Source organism: Gopherus flavomarginatus, chromosome 5 (genome assembly GCF_025201925.1).
Source record: "Gopherus flavomarginatus isolate rGopFla2 chromosome 5, rGopFla2.mat.asm, whole genome shotgun sequence".
Classification (NCBI taxonomy): Eukaryota; Metazoa; Chordata; order Testudines; family Testudinidae; genus Gopherus; species Gopherus flavomarginatus.
In genome coordinates, this window is record NC_066621.1 from 16,103,366 (window position 1) to 16,123,958 (window position 20,593).

The 20,593-nt window shown below is 49.4% G+C and overlaps 1 protein-coding gene across 12 annotated transcripts in view; it reads left to right on the forward strand.

The window, feature by feature from the left end:
- PLEKHA6 (pleckstrin homology domain containing A6) overlaps window positions 1-19,185 on the forward strand; it is a 134,194-nt gene extending 115,009 nt beyond the window's left edge. For 11 of the 12 annotated variants that reach the window (XM_050952283.1, XM_050952286.1, XM_050952276.1 and 8 more), the window contains 8 exons: window positions 4,171-4,300; window positions 5,330-5,439; window positions 6,319-6,501; window positions 7,329-7,493; window positions 8,005-8,138; window positions 8,584-8,726; window positions 10,872-10,995; window positions 13,508-19,185. In XM_050952283.1, the coding sequence (XP_050808240.1) occupies window positions 4,171-4,300; window positions 5,330-5,439; window positions 6,319-6,501; window positions 7,329-7,493; window positions 8,005-8,138; window positions 8,584-8,726; window positions 10,872-10,987 (981 nt within the window). In that variant the 3' untranslated portion in view covers window positions 10,988-10,995; window positions 13,508-19,185. The remainder of the gene's footprint in view (window positions 1-4,170; window positions 4,301-5,329; window positions 5,440-6,318; window positions 6,502-7,328; window positions 7,494-8,004; window positions 8,139-8,583; window positions 8,727-10,871; window positions 10,996-13,507) is intronic. The other variant, XM_050952280.1, reaches the window with a different exon arrangement.
- Window positions 19,186-20,593: the final 1,408 nt, after the last annotated feature.

The window sequence follows — 20,593 nt, forward strand, 5'->3', positions numbered from 1 at the left end:
CAAGCCTGTTTCTGGTAAGGCTGTTAAGCTAAACTGCTGATGGATCCGTTTGAACTGGGGTGACTAAAGCTCAAAGACAAATACTCTGAAACCCTCTGAATGCCAGTCTCGTCTCAGTGTGGAGAAAGGGATACTGTGCCGCCACTAGGATGCTGTGAAAGCCAGGATGCAGGGATGCAACCATTATGAGCCCACCACACAGGGGGATAGAGGGAGAAGTCCAGGGCCTCTTGCTGGCCTCACTGTGACTCTTGCTTGGGCCAATGTAACACCATTCATGTGAGTAGCCAATTTATTTCTGACTGACAGCAGCAGAAGAGGAGACTCAAATGTGCAGCGTCACACGCTGAGCAGCCTGGTTCCTGTTTGCTTTTCCCTTCCATTCTCCCGCTGGCTTTCTTTACTCCAGCCTGGATAACTGCACTTCCTGTTGTTAGCTGCAAACAAGCACTAGGCTGCAACGAACTAACGGTACAGGGCCTGATTCTGATCTCACACCAGCATAACTGCACTGACCTTGGGTGCATTATTCCTGAGCTACACTCGCATCTAAAATTTGAAATACTTGCACAAAAAAAGCACAAGCATGCATATAGCCAAGTGATCTCACACATGCGAAAGGCATGCTAGTGTGTGTGGACGGGTACTTGGGCATGCAAAACAATGGACGTGCACAGAGGCGGCTCCAGGTACCAGCGCACCAAGCACATGCCTGGGGCGGGAAGCCATGCGGGGCGGCCTGCTGATCGATGTGAGGGTGGCAGTTAGGGAGCCTTCGGTGGCATGCCTGCGGGAGGTCCACTGGTCCTACAGCTTCAATGGTACTTCGGCGGTGGGTACGCCAAAGCCACAGGACCAGCGGACCTCCCACAGGCATGCTGCCGAATCTCTGTTACCAGCGGACCTCCTGCAGACGCAGCTTGGGCAGGGGCGGCTCTAGGCATTTTGCCACCCAAAGCACGGCAGGCAGGCTGCCTTTGGCAGCTTGCCTGCAGAGGGTCCGCTGGTCCCATGGCTTCAGCGGATCTCCCGCAGGCGTGCGGACCCTCCACACGGGAGGTCTGCCGAAGCCAGGGGGACCAGCGGACCCTCTGCAGGCAAGCTGCCGAAGGCAGCCTGCCTGCCGCCCTCACAGCGACCGGCAGAGCGCCCCACGTGGCTTGCCGCCCCAAGCACACGCTTGAATGCTTGGGCCTGGAGCCGCCCCTGAGCTTGGGGCGGCAAAATACGTAGAGCCGCCCCTGCACGTGCACCATCAAGTAACAGCATGAACCAGCTAGTGAATTGTGAGTGCAGATAGGTGCGTGTGCATACAAACGTTGCATGTATAAATGCAAATGGGCAGGGAGATGACTTTTTGTGCATGCAGACTTTACCCCCATGCAGCTGGGTAGCTGCACATATAAAATAGGTGACTATGCATGCAAACAGCTGTCTGAGCTTGCAGGCAGCTGTCTAAAACGTGCAAACAGTTCCCTGGTTGCATGTGCAAGCCCTTTTTTGGAAAGGGTGCAGTTTTACTCAAGGCAAAGTTATTTGAGAATTTGCCTTGCAATCAGGGCCGGCACAAACCATTAGGCAACCTAGGCGGTCACCTAGGGCGCTGGCATTTGGGGGGCAGTGGCTGAACTTCCGGCCACCGTGGTCATCGGCGGTATTTCGGGGGCGGGACCTTCCACTGCCTAAGGTGCCAAGAAGGCTGCCGGCGCTCCTGCTTGCGATGGAAATGTTGGGCCCAGAATCTTTACTGGTGTGAGCCCGTTGAAGCCAGGGGATGAATGTGGCCTATTGAAGTTTATCACAGGATCTCTTTGCAATATTTAATCTTCCCTGTGGCCTCAGCATTTTATGGCACGAAAGGAGATTCTTAAATAAGAACCACAGTGGACTGTGGGGGATCCTGAACTCTTGGGTTCTGTCCCCAGCTCTGTCATTGGCTCGCTGGGTACCTTGGGGCCAGTCATGTCCCCTCTCTGTGCTTGGCAAGTGTCTAACAGGGTTGTTAATAGAGCTAACTGGAAAGGAAAAGAATATTTTGTACAAATGTTTGCAAGAAAACAATGTTTCCATTTCATTCAAAAAATTTCCTTAAATTTTCTGTTGTTTTTTTAAATGAAAAATTGTGTTCTGTTCAGTTGGGGGTAAAAATCCCACTTTTTAAACTTTCTCCCTCCTCCCCCCCCATTGAAATAAAGGAGGAGGTGGATTTGTTTTGTTTTGTTTTTAAAGAAAGAGAGATAAATTAAGGAAAAACCTGTTTTAAAACTTTTTTGTTACCCTCCAGTAGAAAAAAGGAGAATTGGAAAAAAAAAAATTCCCAGCAAAATGAATTTTTTTTTTTAAATTTTCACTTGGAATTTTTTCCTTGAAATTGTTTTTCTTTTTGGTCGAAATGTTTTGTTGAGAGAGGAAAAGATTTGGCCAAAATGAAAATGTTCTGATAAAAGGGTTGTTTCGGTCTAGAAGCCTTTTTCATTTGGAGAGTTTTTGGATGACAATGTTCCGAGATGTGTTTGTTATGAAGTCTGGCTGCTCTGAGGCTTAACTAACCCTCATGAAGCTGACTGAGGCCCTTGGAAAGGAGACAAGGTTTTAGGGTGACCAGACAGCAACTGTGAAAAATCGGGACGGGGATGGGAGGTAATAGGAGCCTATATAGAAAAAAAGACCCAAAAATCGGGACTGTCCCTAAAATATCAGGACATCTGGTTACCCTACAAGGTTTCAAGGAGGTGCTGAGCTGGGGCTGGGGGTGGGAGAGGATTTGGTGCAAGTGGCTGATGTAATGGTTGCAACCCCCACTGGCTCGTTCTCCAACCCATCCCATGTCATCTACACCCATGGCCTACCTTGCCCACTCCCCCATTCCTGCTGTATTCATTGACACACTGCAACAGGTCTTGTCCACAGGGAATGTTATCTGAGCTGAAATGGAAGCAGGAGGAAGATGAACTTGAGCAGGTTCATTGCAGACATTGTGGGCAGGCGGGTAGAGGAACAGACCTACAGGGGAACCCTTCTCTGGGCCCCTGCAGCTCTTCAGGGTCAGGGCCACAAAGAGCAGGTTCTGGCCCCAGTGAAAAAAAAAAAATTCGGGCCCCCCAGCAAGGGAGGACCAACTAAACAGGGCCGACGAAGCTGGGGAAGCCAGGCCCTGGGCCCCCTTCCGGACCGCCGGGCCCCAGTAATTTGTACTGACTTCCCTCCCCCCGTCGGCCCTGTTCAGAGTGTGGTGGTCAGAACCGTATTTTTCTAAAGCTACATGGCTCATCCATGCAGCCTCCTGTCCCTGCTTTGCAGACTCATGAACTTCACAGGCTGGGGAGCAGGATCCAGAGTTACTGGCTCATCCAAGCTGAGGAGCCCAAATCACTTGAGCGTCTCCCACCTCTAGTTCATGGATCAACACATACATAAGCTTTGGTTAACCATCCCTGTGGTTAAGGTGTGGGGGGAGCTCAGCAGCCCAACTCAAATCCCACTGGAGTTAATGGGAGTCTTTCCACAGACTTTAATGACCGTTAGTTCAGGCTTTCAGTCAGCAACCTTGGACTGCTGCACGGCCCATTGAAATCAGTGGGAATCTTTCCATTGACTTCAGAGGGCTTTGGGTCAGATCCCAGGAGACTACGTCCACATTCCCAAACCCAAAAGAAAAATAGCAAAGGGTCTGACCATGGGGCAAACGTGTCTCGTATTTCACAAGGGGAGCAAAATATCCTGCACAAACTAGTTCAGTCACGATCCTGCAGAGAGATGAGGCAAGGCCAGGACAGCTGACCCCGACCCACTGTAGCCTCAGCCTTCAATGCTTTGGCACAAATGGGTGTCCCAGACCATGCCTGCTTATGGCTCTGCAGCTCCAAGCCCAGCCTGGATTTTGTCTTTCTCTCTGTCCAGACGACTGGATCTCGTGCTTTGAGCGTGTCTGTGCTGTGCAGGGGAGGGGGAGGGTGTTGATTAAAATGGAAACCTGCCTAGGTGCCTCTCCCGATTGCTATTTCATTCGTATGTGTGTGTGTTTTGGTCTTTTCTGCGTGTCCTCTGTGTCTGCTGTCCCCCGGCTAATGAGTGGCAGAGGTCCGAAGGCAGGGTGTCTCCCCAGCTGCCCTGCCAACAGCTCCTCCTGAACGGGTCAGCTGCTCACCAGCAAATCTGCTCTTTCCGCAGTCCAAGTCCAGCTTCGAGCAGAATAAGAGAGATGCTCATCGGAGCTCCGCCCCCATCCCACCCACAGAGTCTGGGCTCATGCAGACGAGGCAAGAGCTGGATGCTGAGAAGCAAGCGGCTCTCAACAAAGGTACCTCCAATGGCCTCACCGTCTCAGTGCGGGCGGCAGCTCCTCTGTCACCATAAATAAAGTCCAAGCAGGGGAGACCAGGGCTGGAGACACTGGCCGGCAGAAGCTCTGGATGGCCCCTGAGGGAGGCTTCACCTCTTGGATTTAGGGTCTTGGGATCTCCCTATCAAAATCCATGGTACCTTATCAGTGCAGGCCACAATTTAAGAGGATGCGGTAAGCTGGGTTCAGAGCTCACTGGGGCCATCTGCTTGCACCCGGTGAAGTATGCTATCGCAAAGGAGGGAGGGAGCTGGGAGGAGACTATTACCCTACCTTAGTATTTCCTCCTGCCCCTCTGGATAGAGGCTATTACACCCTGCAGCACCTGGGAGAGTCAGGGTCTTGTCACCAGGCCCCTGGGATGCTGAGGTCCCTCCATGTCTGAGGACACTCCTTCAGGCTCTGTGCCTCCATGCCATCTCCTGCCGGGGGGCTTTTTGGTGCATTAACAGATGAGCTCCCCAGCCCTTCTCCTGCATGCTCCCCTGAAGCAGACAGTATGATCGCATTGAGCTAGTAATCCCAGCAGGCAGTTGGAAGCTAGGACTCCTGGGTTCTATTTCTGGCTCTGCCACTGACTGGCTGTGTTACTTTGGGGTTAGGTCACATTCCTGCTCCATGCCTCAGTTTCCCCCTTGTAAAATGGATTTAATAATAATCTCTTGGGGTGCTGGGGCTGTGAGACGCTCAGGGGAAAGGTGTGAGGGAAGGGCCATGCGTCCTTACGCATTCCCAGTGCCAAGTGGCCCGGCAGCACTCCCCTGGAGAAGACAGTGAGTACGCAGCCACCCCCAGCCAGCGGCAGTGTGAGCACATCCTCTGCACCCAGCAAAGATGAGCAGTCCAGCGAGAGGGCAAGGAGCAGTGAACCACCCAGGCAACCTGCAGCTCAGGGGAACTCTTGCCATGTCCCAAACCAGCAGGGGGTCTGTGGGCAGCCAGCTGATTTGGGTTCAAGCATTTACCTTCTCTTCTGCTTCTCCCCAGTTGGTATCGTTCCCCCGAGGACCAAGTCTCCCACCGATGAGGACTCAGCACCCACTTCGGGAGTAATCAGGAGGAGCACCAGCAATGTGTCCAACGGACTGAGCTCCCGGGTAGGCTGCGGCTCTCTGCTTTGCATGTCACTGGGGATCCTGGGATGGGGTGCAGGGCCCTGGGGGAAGTAGAGGGGATGCAGGGGTATGGATCGGGGCTGGGGTAGGAGATGGGAGATTGTACCAGGGTGCTGGAATGGGCTCTGGGGAGGTGGGACGGGTGCAGAGGTGGAGGAGACTGGGATAAGATAAAGGAAGCCCGTAGGAGGTGTCTGGCTCACAGCCCATTTGCCGGCTTCCCTGGAGCATTCAGGAGAGGGACTGCGAGAGGCACAGGAGTTTGTCTGAGCTGTCTTGACCCAAGGAGGTGGCATTTGAAGCCCTTTGCAGGAAATGCCACCTGTGCAGAACCCCCGGCTTCCCTAACCGCATTAGCATCTGCCTGACCCTGCAAGGCCTGGGAATCCTCCCCCCAGATATTGAACTTGGTCTGAATGTCTGAGCTCCAGTTCAGTGTCTGTCTGTGCCTCCCTGGCTGCCCCACAGCTGAGATGGGGCTTCTTCCCGCTGTGTCCCACCCACAGCACTTCTCTCCTGACCAGCCCTCCCACCCCCACCAACACACACCGCTCTGCCAGTGCCCTTCAGTCGCAACCCTTGGCCCCCTGCTAGCCCAGCCCTGGGCTCCCCTCTGCCACAGCTCTGCTGATGCTCTTCAGTCCAGCCCCTGTGCTCTTCCCATCCTGGGCTTCCCAGGAACAGCTACTGAGACACTAATTGTCTCATGTAGAAGCCTTTCCGCTAGACAGCAAGCAGAGAGCAGCAGCCTCATGGCGTTGATGTCCTATGCCATGGCTGAACTCACTACTGGGGGACACTAGGGTCCTAACCCACGCTGCAGCCCTTCTGTAACCATGGGGCTTTTTGAATTCTCCCCAGGAGAGGCCAAAAAGTGCTGTGTTCTCCAATGAGATGAAGGCAAAAATGAGCGTGGAGGAGCAGATCGACCGGATGAAACGCCACCAAAGTGGATCCATGAAGGAAAAAAGGCGGAGTTTGCAGCTCCCAGCTAATCAGCAGACAGATGCTCTCAGCACGAAGGCACCCGCGTCATACAAAGTGGTAAGGTCTTCCCATGGCTGTCGTCAGGTTTGGGGGTGGAATTTGCATTTATCCCACAGGCTTGCCTCAGAACGACATCCCTGAGCTTGTCCAGTCCCCGGGCTCCTCTGGGGTTTCTGGGCCAACTCCCTTGGTGTGGATTAGTCCCTGCTCTCTCCCAGGAAGAGGGTTTGCAGATCTGGGACTGCAAGTCCTCCCCTGACCAAAAGGCCCAGTTTGGATTTGCCTGAAGGCAGTCTGGTCTAGTGTCTAGAGCGCTAGACTGGGACTTGGGAGACCTGGTTCTCTTCCCAGCTTTGCCACTGTTCCAATGAGTGACCGTGGGCGAGTCACTTCCCCTCCTCATACCTCAGTTTCCCCATCTGTAAATTGGGGCTAATGATACTGTCTTCCTCTGAAAAGCACCTTGAGAAGTACTGATGGAAAGTGCTGCAGAAGAACCAGATGGTATAATTATAACTAAGGCTGGGGTCTGCGATAGGTCAGTAGTCAGATGTTTGGGGCATGAAGGGCAGAGCCAGTGGGGCATGAGAAAGGCCCATTGTGGGGTGCTGAAGGAAGTGAGAGATGGTGATATAGCGAAGTGCTTGCCAGGGGAAGGCAGGTGTGGGAGTTGCTCTGAGGCTACGGTGGACTCGGCTGGACAAACAGAACGAACCCTGGCTTTTCTGGAGGAGTGGGTGAGAAAGGGGTGGGCAGAGGCCAATGAGACTGAGCCACCTCTTGCATTTGTGAGCCCTGCGCACCCTCTCTGTGAGCCAGCAGGGGCGTGACCCTGTTGGCAGACTGTCCTGGCTCTGAGGTGGCAGCTCTGTGGCCCGTTCCAGGTGCGCCGACACCGCAGCATCCATGAAGTAGACATCTCCGACCTTGAGGCAGCGCTGCGCACCGAGGACTCTGGCAAAGTCTACGAGACGCCGAGGGAGGAGATCGCCCGGCTACGCAAGATGGAACTGGAGCCACAGCATTATGATGTCGACATCAGTAAGGAGGTGAGGCCTGGCCCCACTGGAGCAACATGCCTTAGGGATGGCAATGGGGGCAGATTGCTATGGAGACCATGTACATGGTTGGGGGGAGACAGCACCTCTGAGATGACATGGGCCCAGGACAGGCAGGAGAAAATGGGGCCTGGGCTGAAGGGACAGGTCCCTCTAGGCATTCGTGTTGCCGAGGCTCTTATGTCCTATAGTCTGGGACTGGGGGCTGGAGCAGACACAAGGGCTGGGCACTGCGCAGAGAAGAATGCAGTGTAGGGTGGGTGTCATGTGGGTTCTGGGCCAGGGATGGGTGTTGTGCTGGTTCTGGCTTACAGAGAGTTGCTGGAGCAGAAACTGGTGATATATGGGTCCTAGCGCAGGCTGAGTGAGCCCTGAAGGAGGGACTGGGGGCTGGAGAAGGGACCGATGCTGGCTGCTGTGCACTCTCCTATGCGTGCAGTTACAAAATGCCCATGTTGCCTTCAGACCCCTGGACTTAAAACCTGCTTTTGCCTCCTTCTAGCTTTCTACCCCAGACAAGGTCCTCATTCCAGAGCGGTACATTGAGCTGGAACCGGACACCCCGCTAAGCCCCGAAGAGATGAAAGAGAAGCAGAAGAAAGTGGAAAGGATAAAGACACTCATTGCCAAATCCAGGTGATGGTACTTTTTTGTGCCCACTTCAGCACCAGCTGTGCCACACTGCCTCCTCCTCCATCGTACCCTCTCTCTTGTCTCGTGTCTGACCTTCCACCCTCCACTACAGCCACTGTTTATCTGTCCGCCCTTCCTCCGTGCACCTGCAAATCCATTCACTCAGCTAGCCGGTCATGGAGCCACCTGATTCATCTATTCGTTTGCCCACTAACTCATTAAACTCCTCGGCCATCCGGCCATCCAGCCATCCATCTATCTGCCATTCCACTCATGCATCCACTTCCCTCCCCTCCACCCATTCATCTCATCCACCTATTCTTCCTCCTGCTCACCCTGTCGTTCTGCCCTGTCACATCCTGCATCCTTGTGAGCATGCCCTGTATTTTGGCCCAGGCCATCGCTCTGGAGGCAAGAGGGCGGTAACACCAAACTCTGTCTGCTGCAGCTTGCAGAATGTGATCCCTCTAAGTGAGGGAGAGGTGGACGCACCCCAGGATGCAGAAACCCAGCTCCAGGAGCAAGAGAAGAGGATAGAGATATCCTGCACCTTAGCTACAGAAGCCTCCAGGCTGGGCCGCATGCTTTCCGGTAAGGCACTCAGGAGGCAAAGAACTGCAGTTTCATGGTTAAAAAATGAGGCACAGGAGATGCCTAAGTCAAGAAGGGGCAGACCAAAGCCAGGGGGGAACAATGACATGGACAATTCCTAATGATCATGGATTTACCTGCATTAAGGGCAGAAGATTGAACTCAGGGTAAAATGAGTGTTAGGGATGATCAGGCAAGGCACTTGGCAGGAATAAGGTGTAGGCAGAAGGTGAGATATAGTGAAAGGGCCTTTAGAAATAAGATAGATAGATACATAGGCCAAGATCCTCAGCTGGTGTAAATTGGGGTAACTCCCATAATTTTGATAGAGCTATGCCAATTTGCACCAGCTAAGAATCTGGCCCACAGAGGCAGATCCACCACTGGGCTATTCCATTTTCCTCTACTGAAATCAGTGGAGTTATACCAGTGTAAAACTGACATAGCACCATGGTAGATCAATCCTGTCGACTTCCCCGGCAATTCCAGTAATAACAATGGGTGTGACTTTCCTCTCCCACCTGTGTAAATCAGAAATAACGCGACTGAGGTCAGTGAAATGACACGCATTGAGGAGTAGAATCGGGCCCCCTGTATTCATACCATACGCACAAATGTAATGGGCCAGATCCGCAGCTGTGGTAAATAGGTGGAACTCTGACTCTCAATGCTGTCCTTGGTCATGCATAGTACTTCTGTGAACTTCAACGGGCGTCCTCCATGAACACACAGGGGCAGAGAATAGACAGTAGAGCAGTGACTCTCAAACTTTTGTACTGGTGACCCCTTTCACAAATCAAGCCTCTGAGTGTGACCCCCCCTTATAAATTAAAAACACTTTTTTATATATTTAACACTGTTACAAATGCTGGAGGCAAACCGGGATTTGGGATGGAGGTTGACAGCTCGCGAGCCCCCATGTAATAATCTCGTGACCCCCTGAGGGGTCCCAAACCCCAGTTTGAGAATTCCTGCAGTAGAGGGTCTTGTTCTTCTTTCACTTACAGCAGTGAAACTCTAATGGGCCAGATCCTCGACTGGTGTAAATCACTGAAGTCAGTGAAGCTATACTAGTATACACCAGTGGAGAATCTGGTCCATTGATGTCAGTGGAGTCACACCAGATTTATACTCTCAGTGCTTGGTGGTCTGCCCCTGTCCTCCCGGGGCTGATGCATCTTATTTTTGCATTGGTGCTATTCAACCATGAAGCTTTTGAAAGCGGCAAACCCTCAGCTCTTCCCGCTGCAGCACATCTGTGCCTGGAGATCCCTGCTTCTGGGCTAGCCAACTGGTGACTACAAAGCATTACTCACACGGCAAAAACTACATGGGAAGATGGGGCAGCCTCCAACACACATGGAGAGGAAGAGCAATATTGGATGGAAGGGGTTGTGCTTGGAGAGGGAGGATGGCCCAGTGGTGAGGGTAGGGCCGCCCTTCCTGACTGGAATGCTCTGGGGATAATGTGAGGCGCTCAAATAATACAGCAAAGGGAACTGTGTATGTAGCTACACCAGACTAGAATATGGTGCATGTTGGATGGAGGGCGTTGGGTTGGGCATCTCTCTGGAAGGGCCTGTTTCCCTGGATCTTCAATGGAACAGTGGCGTTCTGCAGGGGCCTTGAGTAGAACCAGCTGAAAAAAGGGAATTGTTTGGGGGAAAATCTTATGAAAAAAATTTAACTCTTTTTCTCTGTCAAAAAATTTCAAAACTACATTTTTCTCAAAACTTGTCACAAACGTAATCCGTCCTTTTCTGGTCAAAAAGCTTTGCACTGTCCCACCCCAGCTCGAAAGCAGACTAGGAAATGCCTGAGCCCTGGTGCGTGTAGTGCGTTGTGGGGGGCTGTACTGGCAATGGGATGCTGTGGCCCATGCCCCTCTCCCTGCAGACAGGCGCTACCTTCCATCTTTGCCTAAGTCCATGAGGATCCCAGCGTGGAGCTCACGTGTGCATGCTGTGGGGGAACCATCTGTGTGTATCTGTTGTTTCTGACCATGCTTCCTTCCTTTTTTATATTCCCCTGTTGTCTCTAACCTCTCTGCCTTCCTCTGGAATTTGCTCCCTGCTTTGTTTCCTTTCTCCCCTTGCTGGCTGCAGTGCTGTGTTCTTCATGTCCTTTTCCATTTCTTGTTTCCAGCTCAATGTGCCACCCCGAGTCCTCCCACTTCCCCAGCCTCCCCGACTCCACCGACAAACCCCCTCTCGTCTGAGTCATCCCGGGTCGCCGACAGCAGTCATTTTATGCGTGTCTGAGCCATGAAGTAAGCACCTTTTCTATTGTACTTCATCTCATCCTCTGAACATCTCAGCCTCCAGGGGCGACGTGGAGAACCTCCCTCAAGAGTCTCCTCTTCCCATCCATTCATACATTGCTTCTCACCGAGCTAACACTCTCCTCTGCCACGTTAGCCCAGTCTCCTCCCATGGAACGAGTGCAAGGGGCTTAGAACTTGAAACACTGAGGGTCCAGGACCTTGTTTTGAGTCCCTGGGTCAGATCCTCCACTGGGATAAACTGGCATAGCTCCACTAAAGTCAATGGAAATGCCTTGCAGGGTGGATTGATTTAAATCAGAGTGATTTTAAATCAACAAATCCTGATTTAAATAACCAGTTTTAATTTTTGTTTTCCATTTATACTTTTCAGTTATTTACTTATTATAAAGTTGATTCTCATTGATTGGTATAATTTGGTACTTCTTTTTGCTAACCAGGATGTTACACTATATCTATACACATTTATTTGAGCAGTTATATTGCTTACCATACGTTTATTCAGAATTGTAGTTTTTTATGCTGTTAGGAAATGGGGAATGATGCATTTCTTATGTACTAGACGATTCATTTTTACTCATGATTTGTGCCAAGCTAATTGGATGCAAATTAGAATTCAATTTAAAAGCCACAAGAAGAACATTTAAAAATGTTTTTATCAGTTAAATAAGAGTACCTTAAATGTGCTGAATACATAAGAAAAAAAAGTTTAATAAATTAGTTTTAAATGCAAAACATGTTTTGATAAACAAAGGAAGCATCAACTGTAGTTAGTGAATAGCCCTGATTGCTTCTGGTCACCCTGTCCATCATGATTTTAGAACTAATAGATCTGATCCTCTTACACCTTGTTTTTAGTCATAGCTGGAAGAGGAGAGCAAAGGTGTGTGTTGTTTCAATTTCTAGTTGGTTTCTCAGCTTTCAATGCATTAGTCATTGAACTGAATAAACTGAAGTGAAGAAAATAATCTCTCTGCACCTGCAGAAGAGACTACTGCTGTCAAAAGCTAGTTTTGCACTTCAGGTTCCAGCTGCTTAGCCAGTGACTTCAACCAGTTCAGTGCTTTGACTTTCTCTAGAACTTCGGCAACAAACTTGCACTGCTTGAATATTATATTTTTTATTTAAATTAAATTATTTGAATCCTCTAGAGTAAGTTTAGGCCTGAATGTAAGTTGTCATAATTTCACTTTTAATTTTAAATACATTTAGTTTTAAAAAGAACAATGTATTGAATTTACATTTAAAAAAATTTTATTTACATTTTTTAAAAAGACCGTTTTTTAAATCGTTGATTTTTATCCACCCTGCTAAACTGCTTTCCACCAGTGGAGGAGCTGGCCCCATCCCTCTTCAGGATCAAGAGTTTCTTCTCCAGGATTTCCTTCTGGGCACAAAGGAAAAGCTAATGGTGTAGCTAAGTTGTACTAAGGACTCGGTGACTTGGTAGAATGCAGCCCAGCTGGATGAGAGCAGGTGGTTTCTGCCTACTTTTGCCATGCACTGAATGGAATTAGCTGATGATGTGGGCCAAATTCTTGCCTCGCTTAGATCCACTGTAAATTAGAAGTGACCCCAGTGGAAAGCAAAGGGTGCAAATTAGAGGAGAAAACAGGGAAGAAAAATGACACATCCTGCACCGAGAGAGACTGGTTCCTTTCACTGCATAGACAAAGCCATGTAAATAACTGACATGATGGCCAAAAACCAAGGAGACAGAATGAGCATGAGCTCCAGAAACTCTTTGCCTGAAGGTAACTGGTTCAAATCCAGGCCGAGTCAGTAGCGAGTCACTGAAAGCTATTATGATCTGGTGACTGTGTTGGCCTGTGTGAGATGAGATTGGTGGGTTCTCAGTTCAGGTGCTAGTGGACACACAGCACCAAGCTGCACTGACTTATCAGCAGCCTCAGCAGAGATGTTGGGGACTAAATGGCCATGGAGACTGAATTCTCCTCCCATCCTAGGGGACAGCTCTCCGGGACTGGGCTGAGGCCCATCAGCAGGGCAGCGCAGGCAGAAAGACTGCTTGTGCTGGACCTGCTCTGCAGATGAATAGTGGAGCCTATTTTCTATGGCTGTTGGCCCAGCTCCTGTTACCAGCACTAGAGTACCTCCAAAACGTCCCTAATTCTTTTTGGTGAAAGTGGCCAGTTACCAAACAATGGCCTTTTCTGCCCTGGGATTTTAGCCATAGGTGGAGCAGCAGCACTGCAGGGCCCTCTAGTTGGCACAAGTGGAGATTGTGGCGTCGCTCTGCTTACGCTGGCTTTGCACTTGTGCCGCACTTGAGGAGACTGTGTCTGGGTCGAATCCTCAGTACAGACCAGGCCTAAAAAGGGTCATTAATTTTTTTTTAAGAGTGGACAAAAATCCCATTTGCTCCCGAGCATTCCTGCCCTGGGGTGTGATGCAGGTACAGCTCTGCTATGCTTCCTGGTGGGTGGAGGGCTCGGCTTTCTCACTCCTTCTCTCCTCTCCTCTCCTCTCCTCCCTCCAGCACAAGCCCTGGCTGCTGTGAAGGCTGTGAAGTTCCACGGAGCCACGTTTTAACACACAAACACACACGTCCCGAGTCGACAACCAAACCTTTCCTCGCTCATTGCTTTTGGTTCTCCCCGAACCCCTGCCACTAACCAACGGTGAGATTGTCCAGGCCGAAGATGCTGTGCGTCGGCACCTGTCGCCAAGGAGACCGCGGGAGCCTTATCTCTGCACCGGTCCCCGCAACTGGTCGTGTACCATCCCAGGAGGAAGTGCCGTGGGTGGGCTGCCTGCTGGAACACAGAGCGGCAAAGAGGCGCTAGTGAACCACTACTACTGCAGTGATGGACATTTTGTGTGAGATTTGTTGCAGTCTGGGAGATGGGCCCACTCCACAGCCAGCGCGAACTTCAGGGCAAGGGATCTGGCAGCTACCCACCAGTCTGTTCCATGGCCAGAATATCTCATCGAGGGGATAGTGTCACACTGGAGGCTGGGGCGTTTCCCTTTGCTTCCCACACTGAAATATTTGTCTCCCCAAGCTCATGTCCCAAAGGGGCTTTTGCACGGGGACCGAGCCGTCGCTGCAGTTGGAGCTTGCTCTTGCCCTCCACTGACGTGAGCATCCCATCTCCATTCTCCACACCCCTTCCACCTCCCCAGGCCTTGGCCTGGATTGGCTACTAGCATCTTTCATCTCTGGAGCTAGCCACCTGTGAAACCTGGCCCTGCCACGTTTCTCCACTCACGCTCATGAGCATCCGCAGGAAGGAAGGAGCAGGCATCTGGGATGGACAGATGGAAACAGGAGCCAAGGAGGGAAAAGGCTTCTGGGCAGAAAATGGGAGAGGTTATGGGATCTGCAAAATTAGGAGGACATAGCTGTATCTGTGAAATGCTAGTGTTTCCCCTCCCAGGGCGAGGAGTAGTGTGGAACAGCAGGTCTGTGTAATGTATGCGGACATGTAGTAAGGGAATAAGCTGAAAGATACAGAGTGACAGGGCTAGGAGAGTCCAAGTGGCTGGTGTTGGTGACCAGGTGAAGCCTGGATGCTTTCTGGGGACAGGAGGGATTCGTTTGCCCATAGAGACGATGAGGAGAAAGGGGGACAGGCTTTGGGATATTTTTTTCTCTTGGACCAGGGCAGGTTTTGGATGGTAGCAACAGGTGCCCTTCCTCAGAGTTTTGTTTTACCCAGCGCAATGCTCATTTCTTGCATTTTTATGGGGATGGGAGTGGAGTGAAAGAGAGGAACTGGTACCAGTGTGTACATGTGTGTATACACTCTCTCTCTCTCTCTCTCTCTCTCCAATCAGGGGCTGAAGCCCAGATATTTAATACTAGATTGGGCAAAACGCTGGAGAAGTGGCTGAGGGAACAGCACTCTCTCGCTGTCCATGGCATTTCTTGGGCATCTTATTACCTTGGGTCTGAGTGCCCCATCTAACTCTTGATATCTAGTCCTGAAAGGCCTTGAGTGGACCTAGAGGGGCTTTTCCTGCAGTGTCTTGGCAGGTACCATGTGGATGCCTTCACTGTCTCTTGCCTCCATCTGGAAAGCACTGCCTTGCCCCCAAATGGAGGGGACACCAGAGCTGTGAGGCCCAAGGGAATAGGAGCATAGCTGGGAGGGGACCTAATCCCTTCTGCTTCCAGGCTAGAAGCCAACTTCTTATGAATGGGACAAGGGAGAAGCTTCCCCGTGGACAGATGATTCCATAATTGCCCGCTGCAGGGTTCTTGCGCCTTTCTCTGAAGCAGCTGCTACTGGAGACATGGGCTACTGCACTGGGTAGCTTCCTGATCTGGCAACCCCTCCATAGAGAACAATCCTGTGCTGGCCTTTGGGAAATGGACTAGATACCTGCCTCTAACTTCTATGGGTCCCTGCTATATTTGCATGTGGAACGGCACACGTGCAATTGACACTCGTAACTCACTGCACTGAGACACGCATACCCCGGAAATTCTTTTCTCCTAAAGAACAGAGAGCTAGAATAGTTCCTCTGACGTTTTGGAATAACTGAGATCAGGTGCGCATGATGCGGAGTCACTGCTGCACCATCTCTATTCCACGTTCTCCGTTCCTGCAGTACCTTATGAGATGAGTCTGCTCTTCCAGAAGTGGCTTCATTGTTTCCCCAATACATTGAGAGAATCATCATCTTGAGGGGGGACGTATCGGAGTGATGGAAGAGACCTAGTTCAGAGAAGCATCCAAGAGGTTGGCTGCTCTTCTGAAGTTTGTCAGAATTACCTGAACCATTGAGGTCTGCAGAATCTAGCATTATTTCAGCACTGCTGCTTCCCAAAGGAAACTTGTAAGTGAGAAGGTCCATCTAGACCTCAGCTCATTTCAAGCAATGGTTTGGAAGAAGGAGGTTTCTTCAATCTGTCCAAGTTGGTTTCCTTGTCCCTTCTCAAAATTAGGGCTGCATGCAAATGCAAATATATTTTCCACCATGCAGTGGATTTGCAAGTGCTCAGCTCCCATTTAGGTGCCGAAACATGGGCAAGATTTTTAAAAGTGCCCACACTCAGCAGCTCCCGCTGTGATATTGGTGGGCAGATTTTCAAAACAGCCCTGAAAATTTGGCCTCTTATTTTGGTGCATAAGTGGGAGATGAATTCTTTTGAAAATCGGACGCAGTGTTTCACAAAAAATACTTGCAATTTCATTCCAGACCCTTTTTTTGTTTGTATGTTTTTTTGGGGGGGATCCCATCAATATTATTTTCTGTGAATTCTCAGTGAAATTGACAGGTTTTGTATTGAAACCTGAAATTCTATTTAATTTTTTTGGTAGAATGGAATTTTAAAATTCCCAAATCCATAATTGAGGCCTACTCTCAAAAATAAGACCAGTCTGGGTTGAATATGGCTTGCCTTTGCACTCCAAAATCTACTTTTTCAAGTGTGAAGCTGTGAAATGTTGCTGGCTGTATGCGAAATGATCTGGTGTAAAGAAACTGACCTGAAATAGGAAAGCCCCAAGTGTCGAGCTTTCCCAGTGTTGCTGTGATTATCTGAGCATTTCTGTCAAGAACTCCTCTTCCTATTGACTTTCCAGTACAGTTAGGTGCCCTGTTCTAACATCAGACAGTACTGGACTTCTGCACCTGATTCTGCTCTTACCTACACTGGTGCAAATCAGGATTAACTCAAATGAAGACAAAATACATTCAGAGCAGACTGTAGGAGTGGACAATCAAGCTCTGTACCTTATATTAGAGACTGAGGCTCTGTCAATTCACTACATGGAGGAAGAGCTGTTTTGTCCCAGCACTTGAAGCTCCAGGTGATAGTTCTAAAAAAGGCAATGCAATGGAGATGCGCAATCTATTTCTTAGCTTTCTTTCTCCATTGGCCTGATCCTGATTGCTTCTGAGAACTCACATCTCCAGCTGAAATATAGAGAAGGTGCAGATGCTCAGCACCTAACAAGATTTCTATTTCTTCCCTGCCATGCCACCAGTTGAGTGAAATGGGAGCTAGCTGGCTGCCTGCCTGCTGTAGCCTGTGAATCAATTTTTCTTTCTAGTTTGGCAATACACATAAAATCCAAGGAAACGGAACCTCTCTGCCCAATGGGATCTACCTAGCATCTCCCTAGACTGTCTGTCTATCTTTAATTTTGGCAATACACAAAACATCCCTGGAGACAGAACTTGCCCCAGAATCAGATCTATGAATCAATCTTTCTTCCTTTCTTTTAGCAATACATAGAACATCCCTGGGGGATAAAATCATCCTGCTCCCATAATGGAATCCCAAACAGCCCCTGTTAGCTCATGAAGCTGGCCCTTTATTTTGCTATACATGCCTTAATATATGTTTTATGGAAATTATACATTTATATAATATATATGTATATATATATATATTTGTTTTTCTCTCCTTTTCCGGGTGGTACTGTTTTGTGCTAACTTTCTCTCTCTCTCTCTCTCTCTCTATCTCTCTCTCTCTCTTTCTCTTTCTGCTGGGCTCTTGGCATCAGCCCCACCAGAGAGTTACAAAGGAGATTCTTTGCCAGTTCATCAGAAAAAAAAAAGACCTATTTAAATATACATATATATATTTTCTGCTTTTATTAAAAGCAAATTTATTTAAAATAAAATATAAAAACTGTAAGTTTTGAGAAATGATGCATTTATTTCCCTGTTACTGAATAGGTAGTGCTCTGTATATGGCCAGGTCCTCAGCTGATGTAAATTGCAGTAGTTCTGAAGTCATTAGAGTGAGGCTGATTTGCAGATGCTGAAAAGCTGGTCTGCTAGGCACAGTATATGAAGACATATAGGACTGTACCATTTCGGGGATTGCAGAGGACATCTTGCTGGTACGCAGGTGTCAGTCATGGATCCTTGTGGCTGTATGTGGGATTTTTAATCTTGAGTTTCAATGTTACATTTTTACCTCCCTTTTGTTTTTGTGAATGGTTTTTCTGTGATGGTGTGACTAGTGCAGAGGGCTGCCTATCAGTAGCCCAACTGCTAACCTCGCCAACACACCCGAAGTGTATACACCAGGGCATAAGCCCCGGGGAGGATGGTCTCTGCATGGTGGATGTGCCTTTCTTTGCTGTGAACATGCCCCCAGATGTGAAAGGGGGTGGCCAAGCTAGGAGAATCCCCAAGACCAAACTGAGGTGCAGGAGCTGAGCAGAGGCAGGAGAGAGGTGGATGGTCAGGAGGGTTGTTTCTAGTGGCCCAATTGAAAACCCACCAACATCAATGGAAAGACACTCACTGACATTAGTGGCCTTTGCATCATAGATGGAACCAAAAGACAACTTGGAGTTCCCACCAGAGTGTCAGTCCCCCAACGGGCTCCCCCTTGACTCTCCAGTCAGTCCAGTCTCCCATCATGAAGAGGGCTCTCCTGCATCTCAGCTCCGACAACACGGTTCCTAGGGGAGGGTACGTTTAAGGGAAGGAGTGGGTATCCCCACTGGTAAGCACCCTTGAAAGGCATAGCGATTCCCACGAAGGACACGGGGAGTTCCTAAAAAGAACCTTCTTGGCATTAAGGCACGACCTAGCAGATGTAGAGGGGACAGCAAGGAAACCTTCCCACTATGCGAATAACAACGTAGTGTCTGTGACCAATCCCTGTTACTGTCACTTTAAGAGTTTCCAGAGTTACAAGCTGTGCGCTCTCAGTGGAGTGGCTGAGGATCATAGTATTGCAGTATTGTGGAACTGTGGGTTTTTTTAAATTATTTTAATTTTTAATTTTGGTTATTTTTCATAACACCTTCATATACCAGCGACTCTTGTAAAAAAAACAAAAAAAAAACTATTTGCATAAAAAAAAATCTATTTATGCACATTATTTGGGGGAGGAGGAGGGAAGTAGCAAAAATTTGATTTTTGCTAGTGTTAGACAAATAAAATTATACAAGAAACAATGTGATGTTGCTGTCTTTCTTTCTGTATAAAAGTGACCTTAGATGACAACTACTATAACATTAGATCGAAGAGACCATGGTCAAATGGCTGTCACGTTTCAGCGGCTTGAATTCTTCACCCCAATCTTCCCAGTAATTCAGTCAGTGGTAGTTTGCTTTGTATTTTTCCCAACAGCATTTGTTTTAGACGTAGCTACTAAAAGATCCAATCTCACAAAAGGGAAAAAATGCATTTGTACCTTGCAAGTTTGTATAAAATAAAAATTGCTGGTTTGTAAATAGATCATTTGTTGAGCTTCTCCTTCTTGCGACTATAGCTAGGGGACGGACATGCTTGGACATATTTAGGGGACCGATTTTCAGAGGTGCTGCAGCTTCCGTTGATGTTAACTTGAGTTGTGGGTCCTTTATTATCATTGGAACGGATCATAATTTCTGTTGTAAGACCTTGTTTGAGTTGCTTATAACTTTGAAGATCTAGCCATTCAGGCTGACATTTTTCATAATGACTGCCTACCCCAAGCTGATTATTATTTTTTTAAAGTTTCAGCTTAAATAGTTTGGCCATTTCATGCTTTCATTGAGTAGCTCTAGTACTACCATACTTTCAATGAAAGACTTGAAATTTGGGGTGCGGGTCGCCCTGGAGCAGGGAATGTCATTTACCATACATGTGAAAATTCACCCAAATTTGGCCAAGTTATGAGCCTCTGAAAATCTCAGTTCACACATGCTCAGTGGAGATAGAGATATGTTGGAATTTGGCAGCTTAAATTCTCCGAAATCTCCAAAGAGGGGCCCTTTGGAAAGAATAGTATGTGCCCATGTAATTGAAGATGGTATCACACTGTTCTACACACACTCAGCTGCACTGCCATCTGGGATAGCTATCCTAGAGTTCCATGTACACAGCGCAGTAGCAATGCCTTCCGAGTGAATTTGAAGGACCTTGTGGGAATCGAGATGGCCACCTAAGGGAACTGTGGGAGTAGAGGCCAAACTCCCACCATCAGGGGTGAAAGTAACTTGAAGGACTTACTGGTACACCAGAGTCCTGAGCGGGGGCATGGCCTCAACCAGAAGAGGAGTGACCTTAACCAGAAGAGGTGGGGCTGCAGCTGGGAGCCCCAGGGCCTTTAAATCACCATCGAAGCTACCAGCTGCAGAGGCGGCTGGGAGCCCTTGAGCTAAGGGGCAATTTAAAGGGCCTGGGGCTCTGGCTGCCACTACTGCAGCAGAGCTCCAGGCCCTTTAAATTGCCGATGGAGCCCTGCCACCGCTACCCCGAGGCTCTGGCAGCCGGGCTTGGGTGGTGCTTTAAAGGGCCGGGGCTCCCCGCAGCGGCAGGAGGCCCAAGCCCTTTAAAGCGCCACCCGAGCCCAGCTGCCTGAGCCCCAGGGTGGCGGCGCAGGGCTGCGGGATGCTTTAAAGAGCCAGGGCTCCCCGCAGTGGCAGGAGCCCCGGGATCTTTAAAGCACTGCCCGAGCTCCACTGCCTGAGCCTTGGGGTAGTAGTGGCAGGGCTGAGATGGCACTTTAAAGGGCTCCCCGCAGCGGCAGGAGCCGTGGGACCTTTAAATTGCTGCCCGAGTGATTTTAAAAACAAAACAAAAAAAATCCCGCAATCACAATCAGCTCTACCGCACCGCTTCAGTCTTCGGCAGCAATTCGGCGGCTGGTCCTTCGCTCCAA